Raw genomic sequence first — 12,997 nt, forward strand, 5'->3', positions numbered from 1 at the left:
GGAATACTTTTGAAGTGGCCTGTGGCAGAAATAGGTGTTGGATATTTGTACATTATACAACCTACAGTACAATAACAACAATATGTATTATTATTATATGGTATTATTTTATTATTTATAATAAATTGATTTGAATGGCGTATAATTCGAATAATTTAAAAAAAAAATAATTATGTGATCACATTTGCTGTTGTCTTAACTACTGCCCTCATCAACCAGTTCGTTATGTTAAAAAAAATTTTTTTCAAGAAAATTTTGTGGTCAAAATAAAATTGGACGTGACTTAAACGTTTAGTTTTATTTTGTTTACTAGCTCCTATTTTTTCCATTTTTTCATGTTCTTATTATTTTTTTCACTGGAAAACGACAGTTGGTCAAATTCCAATTTCCTTGTCCATCAAATCCTCCGTTGCCAAAATAATGGGGCATAATAACCTTTCATTAACGCGTTATTTTCGGAAACGCATATTTTTTTTACACAAACGTTGGCAGTATAGTTTATTTAACAACGTTCGAATACAGTTCAACGGTTACTGTTGATTAGACAACAATGCACATTAGGTACAAGGAAACTTCACGACACGGCAATAACAATTTTTTTTAGCTTTCATTGCGAGATGATAACATTAATTTTTTTAAGTTATACGTGTGATTTATATAAAAATGATAAGACAACGGTGTACACCACGTACGTGGACACTAAATAAGGCTAAGCTATTGGATTGGAGTATTTGACTATAGTTTTATTTATATTTCAATAACGTACTCCGTTGGAGACCTTGATTTATAACGAGAAAAAATTATACTATTTGAAAACCCCAAAAGAGTAGTATTTTTATAAGATTATTAATGCCACACTCGAAACCCAAACAATAAGTGGTAACGTCTACACACAGTGGTATCAGTATAGGTTGCTCCATATGTTTGCAAGTAATTAACTGTTGGCAAATTACATTTAAGTGCCATTAATACCCAGATAAAAAATAACGTGGATGGACTACACATTTAATACGCAGCAAAAATTATTTGTTCATCAATATTTTTTGTACTTATATAATATGTATTATAGAATGTGTGTGTGTGCGTGTGTAGGTTTAAAATATTTATACATGATCAAATAATTCACGCGGTTCTGCGATTTGCTACCCTTTTCACATTTTGTCGTTCAATTGCCACGAAATAACACTAATTTTCACCGTTTATCAACGCCGTCATAAGTTTCTTTGTGATTGGTAAAAAAAAAATTAAAAAAATAGAAAGATAAAAGCAATGGAAGGAGCTATTTTTTAGCAAACTGAGAAATACTAATTCATGACCGGAACAACAATGAATACTGCGATACTCTATAACGAACAATTGCTGCTTTTAAATGTTTTATTTTTCTCGGCAAAACTTTAAATACGGGCGCATACTATGTTATAAGTATACCTACCTCAGACATTAAGAGTCAATGGTTACTAATTAGTAAGTATTATTTATTATATAGTGTAGCTGCCGAATGTTGACTCACTATAAAAATATCAAATACGAGAAAATATGAGAAAGAACCAGGAAAATTTTAGTTTCTTCTTTTCAAATACATATTACATACAATATGTATAGACACAAATCCAGATTTTATTTTCGTTAATGCATAATATTTAGTAACATGGGCGATAATTTGCACTCGATTTTATTTCACTTTTAGCATAATATTATCGATTACGATAAATTTTTGAATTATAATAACGAGTATAATAGAAACGATTTACGACAGGACGACATTCGTGGATAACCTCAACAGAATTAGCGGACCTCAAAAAAGCTCGACAAATCACCCGAAAATCTTTCCAATAGAAAATGACGAGAAAGCCAAACGCGTGGACTTACATTGTCAACAAACGACCGTGATGTTGATGACCTACTCTACCGCATATGACAGCGACAGAATTTCATTGAAATCGCAATCGTTGCATTATTATATTCATTGTCTCGGAATCATATAATTTACATTTATAAACCAGGCTAGACGGGCGACACCGGTAATTTTTAAAGATTATTCTAACAACGAACGATACTGCTGTGGGCTCTTCGATAGCTATTATATACCAAACAAAGTTCAATGCCCTATCATAAAATGAACCATAAGATGATGGTTTTTAACCAACATAACTTTCTACAACCCATTACGCACAATCCCAATAAAATTGCACTATTTAATATTTTATTAAAATAAAACTATTGATTTTGTTTTATATTTTCTATTAGGTTCAATTAAAATGCATTAGATAAATAATATATAATAATAAAATTAAACATAACATTTTATTTACCACAGTCATTATTGTAAATAATATGATAATTACAATATTATCTTTGAAATTATCACACTATAACAGAATATTGATTAAATCCACACAAACGTATTAGATTTTATGTCAAATTAATGGATAATATAACACGTCAGTCACCCACACAGAAAGTCTGAAACCAGTATGCCACTTATGAAAGATATATTTTTCATACTAATGCATCGTTTTGTAAATAAAATAATAATTGTCTTAGTAGTAGTAGTTTCTCAAGGCATACTACCGACGGTTCGAAAAAAAAATTAAACACGTTGCCATAAAAAAGTACACGTATACCTAAACCGGTTTAATTTATTTTTGAACCAGTTCGTGAATCAACCACTTGTCGTGCAACTCGCGATTACGGTTGCAGCTTAATGTCTACATTGAACTTCTTGAACACCTGTTAGTGCTGAAAACCAAAAATAATGTTCGCTCTTCTAGAACCTATTATAATAAAAATTATAAAAAAAATGTTATAGTTACTAGACGATACTATTTACGTTGGTCAAAAATATTGAAATAATCCAAAATAGTCTTAAAGATATAACTTCAATTCTACAATGTATAAATTACTATATTCAGATACTAAAATTAAAAAATAATAATATTACGTATAATACTATTAATATTTAATATAAATCGAAATGAGATAGATTATTTATATATACATCAAAATAAAATATATTATACTATGATCAGAAATCAATTTATTTCTAGCATTTTTTTTTTTTTTTTTTTTTATAATATAAATATCATTATTTAATCGCTTTTAATATTTATTATTCTCATTATAATTATTTACTTAAAATTCGTATTAATATTTTCGCAGACGATAGAAGTAAATTGATTACCTACTATAATATAGTATATTTTATTTTGATGTTACTACCGAATTTTAAGTAAATAATTAACGAGAACAATAAAATATATTAGTAGCGATTAAATAATGATATCTATATAATCTATCTTTATTATTATTTTTTTTTAATTAAAGAAAACCATTTAGTTAGATAAGATATGTTTAACATAAAATGAACCTATAAATTAAATACAATACGCAATGTACATACCTTCATATTATGTATTCATTTGTATTATTATAATACGTTATATATTTATGACTATCTATAGGTAGGTACATGATTTAAATAATAAATATAAATAATCGCTATCACTTGAATAGTATATGGGTACTATTTTAAATTAATTAATTTAGTCTTATACTATAGGTTATTTTTACTTTCAACAAACTTTTAGTGGAACTATAAAAAAGCTTTTTATCAGTTCTGTATAGTATCTTATTTTATATAGTATACAGGATTATAATAAAAGCTTTTACACAAACTACTCTATCAAAAAATTTATAATGGAATTCCTAAGAAATTTTTATGGAAATTGAAAAAATTCTAGTCGAAAAGTATAAGCAAGCAAAAAAAAACATGCTAACATTTCTTAAAATAAACATTTTACAAATCTAAACTCATTGCAAAATTTGAAAATACACAATAATCTGATGATAATTATTAATAGTTTACACCGACTACATTAATTTGGGATACAACAAAGCAAATAAATAAATTTATTACTTACATTAATTTACACTGATACTCTATAAATACAATTATTGGTAAAGTACATTGTTTTTTTTAAATGTATTTAAAATTATTCAAACTGTAAATAAAATCACAATAAACAGGTTATATTAAAGAAATAATAATAAAAGAACATTAATAGCAGTGTTATTATTGGTTTAAGAATTTATAATTTAATTGCATACCTAAGATTGAGGTTAATCCTCCTTTAAAATAATTATAGTTTAACATCATATTATACCCAATATTTATGTTTTTGGGAATGATTATAATTTATAACAGTAGGTACTTAGTTTATTCAATTACTGAAATATAGAAAATATACAAAGTATTTCGAAAATTCGTTTGCAGTATTTGCATACATAATTGTTAAAATGTAATTAACTGAATAAAATTAATGAATAAAAATAATTAATTAATAGATATATTGCAGTACAATATAACATAAGTAAAGTTATCAAAAAACAGATTATATTCCTTAAATTATTCTAAGTTAACGCGATCAAGCATATTATCAACTAAAAAACAACAAATCTATTTATCATATTACAATATATTCTGTATTTGTGTAAGACTAGTTTTAAAATAAATTAGCAAGTGATTGTTTATATTTAATATTTTTTATTATATATTAATATTAAGAGAAAATAATACTTACGTGTGTTTTATCCGTTTGACTATATAACACTAAACTCATAAATCTATTTTATTCTATTATTTATTTTTTTAATGATGCGATAAAAATTTTTTTTCTAATATATAAAATTTCAATGTAAGAATATTTTACCCGGGACACCTATATTATTTTTAATATTTTAATTTTTATGTAAATTATTAGCATTTTAAGTAATATTTTTTACGTGTTAATAATAACGCCTCCAAAATTATGTTTTTTAATGTTGTAATTTTAAAATTATATTTAAAACATTGTTAACCTTATTACAATTTTTATTTCATTATTATTTGAAATAAACGATCTAAACAAAAAATATCCAATACGCTTATACCATTGATTTTAAGATCAATGATAATACTAAAAATAACGAAACATGATAATATTTTCTTTTTATAACTTACGCCAGCTATTTTTTAAAAGTTTTAAAATGGAAAAATCATTTTCAAGAAAATTGAAATGAGTTTAATAACGCTTATGAAAATGCATATAAAAGGTGCCTTCAATCAATAATTTCTATATTAAAATAATTAAGTAGTTAGGTTACAAATATACGGTCTAATCTACATTATAGAAAGCTTGGATTTTATTTGTATTAGATTTGTTTGCAGTGCCTAAAAGCTGTAGTTCAAAAGTTTAAATTGGCATATGGAGTTATATAAATTATTATTTAGTTTTTAAACTGATACTATTTTATATCGATTATGCTTAGATCGTTTAGTTATCAAGGTTGAGCCCCAAGTACCTGACTGTATTAAACGTAGAAATCGGGACGTTATATAATTAGGCACTGAGTGTGAACATTGTGTAGATTGATTTTTATTAATACTCCATTTGGTATAAAACTTAAATATGAGATTAAAATTAATTTATAAGTTAGATGAAGCAGTTAAAAAATTTTTAACTAATAGACAAGATGACTGTAGTCCAACTGTAGTCTATATAATCCACCACAATAGTTTGCTGTATTGTGGATTAATTAAAAAATACAAATATTGAAAATGTATAACATGCAGTAATATTCTAGCTCTCTTATAAGCAAAACTAAAAAACTAACTAATAAGAAAAATTATTAACAAAGTTGTCTGGAGGATTATGAACGTAATAAGTTGTTGGTAAAATTTTCAATAATAATAAAAAAATAAAATAAATAATACACTGAAATATGCGCTTACTATAAACAATATTTTATGTTTGACTCAAATGGGATTAAGTATTTGTTTTTAAATGATAAAAAAAAATTAAATCATAATTCATAATTTTCTTACAAAGCTTTTAATATTTACAAAAAATATAATCGAACTATTTGGATCTTGGCCCAAATTAAAACTGAATTATAGCATATCTAAAGAAAATAAATTAATATAATTACTATTCTATTTCATATTGTCGTCAAATTTACTTACTATATTATATTTTATATATACTGTAAATATTTCGAAGAATAATATTTTTTAAGTTTCTGTTTATTAATGCATGTAAGAATTTGAACACTAAAACAATTTAGATAAGATATTTGAAAACTGCATACTTATTATAATATTATATAATATAAAAATGCAATGTCCACTCAATAATTCGTTATTTTATATTAGATGCTAAGATAGGGTGTTTACAACAGTGGTAAGAAAAAAAAGCATATTTCACGTACAAATCAATTATCTGCCCACTATTTTGTGTCCAATGGAATGTTCTACGATATCACGAGGGGAATACAAAATAAACATACAAATGCAGACGGCACACACACCACGGGGGTTGGGTCGACACTCCTCCTCCTCCTATGGTTATATCATATAGGTAATATTGTGTATTATTTTACAAGGCCATATTTGCCGAACGTAAATAAACGGTGTTGAATTTTCGCACCATGAAATGCATGTTTAGATTGGAACGAGACCGAATAAACAACAGCGATGAAATAAAAACTCGTATTTATATATATAATATAATGTACCCAACTGCAAAACTACAGCAGTACATCACGAAATTCGTCTGCGGAACGACCGAAGGCCTCGCATTCTTATGGAAACGTAAAATCGTTCGGTATCGTAGGTAGTACAACTGGCATTCATCATTAATGTGCACAGTATTACTACGATGAAACAAAAATAATCATGCGGTTAACGAAAAACATAAAATAATAAGACTGGCAATCAAATTCTTCAAACAGATATTATTATTCTTAAATGTTATTAACATTATTTTTATTATTATTTGAAAAAGCAAATATTTTAGGCCTGCGGCGTGTGTGTCCAGGTCCCGCAGCAGTAAATGAAAGGGATTGTTTAACACACAATGCGTGACTATATGTGTGTGTATATATATATATATATATATATATATATATATCAAGTCTCCGGGTTTGTGCTGATGCAATATAGTATAGAGAATAGTCGCGAGGGGAATGTATTATTCTTTTATCTGCGTACAATATAATACATGGGGTTGTCCCCCCAAACGCTACCGCTCTGCTGCACTGTTGGAGGAGGCGCAATACGTATTACGACCGTAGTGCGTATACGCACGCACACGCACACACTTTAAACTCGACAAAAGCGCGCCCTTTTACGCAGCAGCAGCATTCTCTCTCGGACCCTTCCGACACCCGCTCATCCCATCACAACGACGCACTTCGGCTCGAGAAATCAATAGACGTTATCACACGCGGGAAAGGAGTTCACCGCCACGTCGTTTCGACCTGTAAATTCCACGCAGTTCCGACAAGACGTAAATGCGACACAACGATCCTCATCACCTTCCCATACCATTCCATCACGTGTTTCTTTTGGAATATAATAATAATATAAAACGTATAGATTTTTTTTTTGAGAGGGGGACTCACTCGTGTGCTACAGTTGCAACACACACGCGTTACCAACGGATAAAGTCAATAAAAACGTATCCAACGTGCTGCAGTTTTTATTATAGTTATATAATAATATAATATACTAATATTATTTTTAACGAGTCAGGTCAAAGACTGGCATAGCAGTAGGTTTTTATATCATAAAACAAAAACGACGATTCTAAAAACCGGAAACAGACAGAGAAAAAAACGGACGATGATACACAAAAGACGATACACATCACCTGCCCGGGAATTATACTGTCTTATTATTAAATTCAAAAACATACTAATAGGTCTAGAACAATTACCCTCCCGTTATGACGTTTTATACAAAAGAAAATTACCTCTTCAGTTTTCAAACAAACATACGGCATTATTACGTTCAAGCATTTATTTTTATTCCTATTAACAATTTTACAGATGTGAATAAAACTTTACTACTCTCTATTATAATACTACAACTATTACGACGTTAGTATAACACATTATGCGATTAGGTCGATTAGGAACCCATACTTTCGTGACCTCTGTGCATAACTGGTATTTTTCGTTGACATAATATATCTAAACTCACGCAGATAGGCCATGTTGCAGTATTATAATTTATAACCTTCGTTTTCAATCGTCTTGACCACGGGTAACCGTAACCACGATAATATACCGAATAGGAAATGAAGAATCTCGTGTTTGTTTTTATTCCGGTATGAACCATAGCCCACGTCTGAAAATTTTTGACGGTAAAAAACAAACGATTTTATCTTTCAAAAACACGTAGTTACACGGTATGTGACTCGTATTTTTACCTACATTTTTGGCAACGAAATCGTCAGCGAAGGGACATATGCCAGGAGTGAACAAAAATTAATAACTACTCGTTAGCCGGACGCCCACCTATTGCGGTGCGCGTCAGCCGCTACGGCCCAGTGGACGAGAACAATAGTCATTACACGCTAAAAAATATTATTGTTTTACAGTACTAGGTACGTCTATTTTTATCAAGAACGCCGATTGTTGTAATATATATTGAAATAAAACATGTAGGTACCGTATAGATTAAAACATTGTCTTCATTTTCGTATTACAGTGATTAGACCTATCATTATTTATTAAATTCTTAAGCCTGGGACTGGTGGTCGTATTTCATAATACCTGCGATTAGAAAGACGTCGGTTTTAAAAATTCTAATAAACATAGCTCTGCATCGCCTACGAACAGACCGACACAAGGTTTAGCATTATACGCACGTCGTGGTGGTGCCGACCGTACGCCGGACGAATATACACGAGACATCGCGCGACAACAAACGTCGAATAATAAATATAATTTATTATAATATTTATTTCGGGAATAAGAGACGCACACGACGTGTTTCACAATCGTCATTACTCGTTACGTACACAAATGTTTGATGCGTGATGACAATAACATTCGGTTTAGATATTTTGTTTTGGTTCTGGCAGCGATACCGCCAAAAAAATATAAATTTATTTTTGATAAGAAAAGAAAAATAAATCCTATCGTTTCACCGCCCGAAGAGCACTATTATTTACTGGTTACTCAGTGGAGGAGTTAGTTTGTTTTTTTTGTACACGAACAAACCATCTTACTGTTTCCCGTGAGCGATATCATTATTTTTTGCCGACAATATCTAAATAGCCTCACGGAACACAGAGAAAGAGAGAGAGTGAGAGAGAGAGAGAAGAGGACCGCGCGTTTCTACTCTATAAAATTGATTTTCGCTACGATTTCGAGCCGAGCAAACAGGTCGCGTCCGCCGCGGTGTTTGCGCAAAATCGTTGTCGTTAAAGCACACACATTAAATGTCATTTTGTTTAGCCGCTTTCTTTTTGAATCGGAATATTTGTGTTTTCATTGGGAAACAAAAAATAATAATAAAAGCATCGCGTTTCCACGACGTCCTTGTCTACGGCGAATACACGAAACATAAGTGAGCGTACGCACGCAACGCCACATTTTCAACGGCGGCGCGTTTAAAATAATACGTAGTACGTACGTCTAGCTAATAATAACTCGTTAATAAAGTAGGAGTCATGTGATGGCGCGTCCGCCGCAGCCACCCGCCATTCGAAAAACAAACACTCGCGAGCGGCGCTGAACAGGTTAACCTCGCACGCGCGATCGGACTACGCGGTCAAAACATGCGGCTGTCGCGCAGAGTCGTTTCGTCAATAACAGTGACAATAATCAACACGTCCGAATTAAAACCACGAAAAACGTATTGATAACAAAAAGCCGCGAAGAGCGAGCACCGATACGCTACGGACGGTGTTCGTTTCCACGGACGTTCGCACGCGCGTGTGTGTTTTTTTTGTGTTCTGACGAAGGGGCTGAAATTTATATCGCCCTCACGCGCTCGCCCTCCCCCCTTAGGTCGGCGGTAAACGAGAGAAACGGAACGAGTTTTTTTGTGTGTGTGTGAATACAAAAGGGCCGATGGAGAGAGCGTGAGCGAGCACACGCAACATTTCCTGGACGACAGACAGCAGAGGGAGAGAAGAAAACGTGTGTTGTATATGTATTATACTAAAATATTTTCCGTGTTTGTTCGATGAACACGTATGGCGGGCGGGAGGGCGGGCGCGAACAGAAAAAACGAGCGATCGGTTGAAACTTGAATGGGCTGCGCGTAACGATGAACGAAATAGTATTGTTTATATTTAGATTAATAACAACACACGAAATGTCTATACATATTATTAATGTTTCAATGTACGTAAATGTATATCGTATATCCGAACGTAGATACAAATACACTACTGGGTGCGCGTACACACACGGTACCTACATACTAGCTGAATAACTGAATTGCGGTATTTAACGTGGAAAACAGCGGCGACCTTGACATTTGAACGAGTTATTATTTTTACGAGAAAAAATGTACGTCAACATTCTCCCCTTCCCTGAGGTTCCGACGCAAAACTGACCGTGAAGGTATCCAAAAAGTTGTGCGATATGGTAGATAATACGATCGATTTCACGAGACTGAAAGCAGTAGTGATGATAGTTATTGTTTTTGGCAAATGCAGTGTTTCAACGTCGCCTCGGGCAACGTGTGCAAAAGAGATGTGGCGCTCGTAACATACCTACGTAATAAATTGAATTTATTATCGTTATATTGTAGATTCGAAATGAAATTCAAGACAAGTGTTATCACTGAACGATTTCTTTTAACTAGACTCATTCGTGTACTGTTATTATTATCTACACGCGGGTGCCTGTTTATTCATTTACACGTTGTGTGATTTCAATTTCAAATAAATGAGAATAAATAGAAAAAAAAATTATCGTTACACAAATGCCAACCTTGAAACGGTTTATCAAACGAATACAATCGAGCAACAAACGTTTTCAGACCGACTACGAGACGACGGCACTCGTACACTGTATTCTACTGAATTATAATACCGTGTCCGGAGACACGACCCACCACCGTCGCTATTATTATACGTTTATACATTATCATGTTATTATATACGCACTTTTATTGAGACGAACAACAAAAGGTGAAATCCACAACAATATTCGATCTCATACCTCTCGCCATTCGCAGGTAACCGCACGAATAACGTAAACGTGGTACAGGTCATAAAAACGACAACGGGTGGATGCACAGCAGGACCAAAAAGAGGAAATCGTTTTGTTCAGACACGTCGTTGCACGTTGAAGCAAACCCATACGTGACGGTCGATTACAATAATAGGATTTTGCGAATCGACTCATCGTGCACGAAAGTCACCATCACACGTGTCACACAAACAAGCCGACCGATTCGATGACGTTGGCCGACGATCAAGTTTGGCTAGGAACTGGCGCTTGTGCCGAGAGGATCACATGACGATGACGTTCGTAACGTGTTGTACACGCCGGGGGTCCGGCACATTGATAACGCGCCAGACGAGCCACGAGGAAAAGTCGCAGGTTACCAATGATTTCTGCTGGATAAAAAGTGGATGGGAAGATAGACCCATGTTCATACAACATAACTTAACATCCTTAACTCGAGTGTTAAGGCCTGAACCAACTGTTCTGTTTTTGTTATTATTATTGTTATTTATCAATAATTACTACTACGTCATACATCATTAATCATTATCGTTATCGTGGCGTCACCACCAACCAGTACATATCAATAGTATATGATTTATACACTCTACAACTCACCTCTTGAAGTGTTCGCGTATTTTCTCTTCGCGTATATTGTCCGGCAGGTTTCCGACCCAAAGATGGCGAGTCTCCCTAACCATTATGTCGCCAACTCTTCATCATTCGGGAACACGCCCAAACACACAGGTCGCGCACGATTCCACCGCGGTCCAACGGATTCGAGAATGGAAAAATCACACTTGCTCACACGCACAAGCACACTCGCACACACACACCAGAAACGGCGGCGGCGGAAATGAAAAACGAGTGCTTCACGCAAACATCGCGGTAGAACCAAACTCGCGCGCGATCACGACGAACGATGACACAATACTATGTACGAAATCACACGCACACGACTTGCACAGTGCACACTCGAGACACACGGGCTGTGTACATTGACAATGACGATTGCCGATTATCCGAACAGAACACCAAACCAAACTGCACTAGAATATTTCACATCAGCACGTCCGTTTCGGGTGAATTAAAAAAAAAAAAAAAAACACGAAAAAAAATTTAAATTAAATAAATTAATAATAACGCACACAGACGCAAAAACGAAAATTACACGAGAAAAATAAATTTAACACCGGAGATTTATATTATTTTTATATTTATATACGAACGTATTTATACCATAATATGCGTGTGTATATATAATATAATATATATATAGCATGTATATATATCGTTGAACGAACCGACTCCTCAGAAGGATAAAATGCGCGACACGCGTGCTCGTGTGTATCTCATCGGCGAATGCGGCGGAAAGCGTAGCTGCCACGGTTTGTTGACGGGTCCACTCCCCCACCAACCGCCACAGCCGCAACCGACGATGCCGACACCACCGACGCCGATGCCGCGGCCGCCGTGCGCCCCACTGCCGGCCGTGGTACGGTCGGCCGCCGCTGGGCGCTGACGTCACCGCGAACCCGTCGTCGACCGCCGTCAGCGCTCGGCGAGGCAGGTTCGCGGGTCGGAGGGCGGCCGGCGGGCCGCGGCACCGAGCGCCACCGATCGAAACCGCACGAAAACAACACTCCTCCCACTTACGCGCTCGGAAATCGGGCGAATCCATCGTCCGTGTTCCGCGGGGTACGGGACCGTGTTCGGACACCGGTTTTTTGGACGTGACTCAATATCTACTAGGCCACCGCATGGGTTTTTCTCGCTCGCTCCGCTCACGCATCCGCGCACCGTTCGGTCGTCCGTCTCAGTCGCTCCACTCGTACACGCACGAATAATAATAATAGTAATCCGTACAAAAGCGGCCGGTCTCCGTACCCTACCCCCGCCCGACCGGGTCGGCCGCGGAAGCCACCGCGCCGATCGTTAGCGCGCGCTCAGTCGGGCCACTCTACCCGTCACGCCTAAAAAAGGACGT

The 12,997-nt window shown here is 34.2% G+C and overlaps 1 protein-coding gene across 1 annotated transcript in view; it reads right to left on the bottom strand.

Annotated features, from left to right (window-relative positions):
• Nucleotides 1-12,362, bottom strand: part of LOC112603506 (protein split ends-like) — a 54,692-nt gene extending 42,330 nt beyond the window's left edge. The window contains exon 1 of the mRNA XM_025352100.1: nt 11,629-12,362. Coding sequence (XP_025207885.1) covers nt 11,629-11,711 — 83 coding nt within the window. The 5' untranslated portion in view covers nt 11,712-12,362. The remainder of the gene's footprint in view (nt 1-11,628) is intronic.
• Between the last annotated feature and the right edge of the window lie 635 nt (nt 12,363-12,997).

The sequence above is a fragment of the Melanaphis sacchari genome, unplaced genomic scaffold (assembly GCF_002803265.2).
Source record: "Melanaphis sacchari strain LSU unplaced genomic scaffold, SCAv2.0 Contig10_pilon_pilon, whole genome shotgun sequence".
In the NCBI taxonomy this organism is placed as follows: Eukaryota; Metazoa; Arthropoda; class Insecta; order Hemiptera; family Aphididae; genus Melanaphis; species Melanaphis sacchari.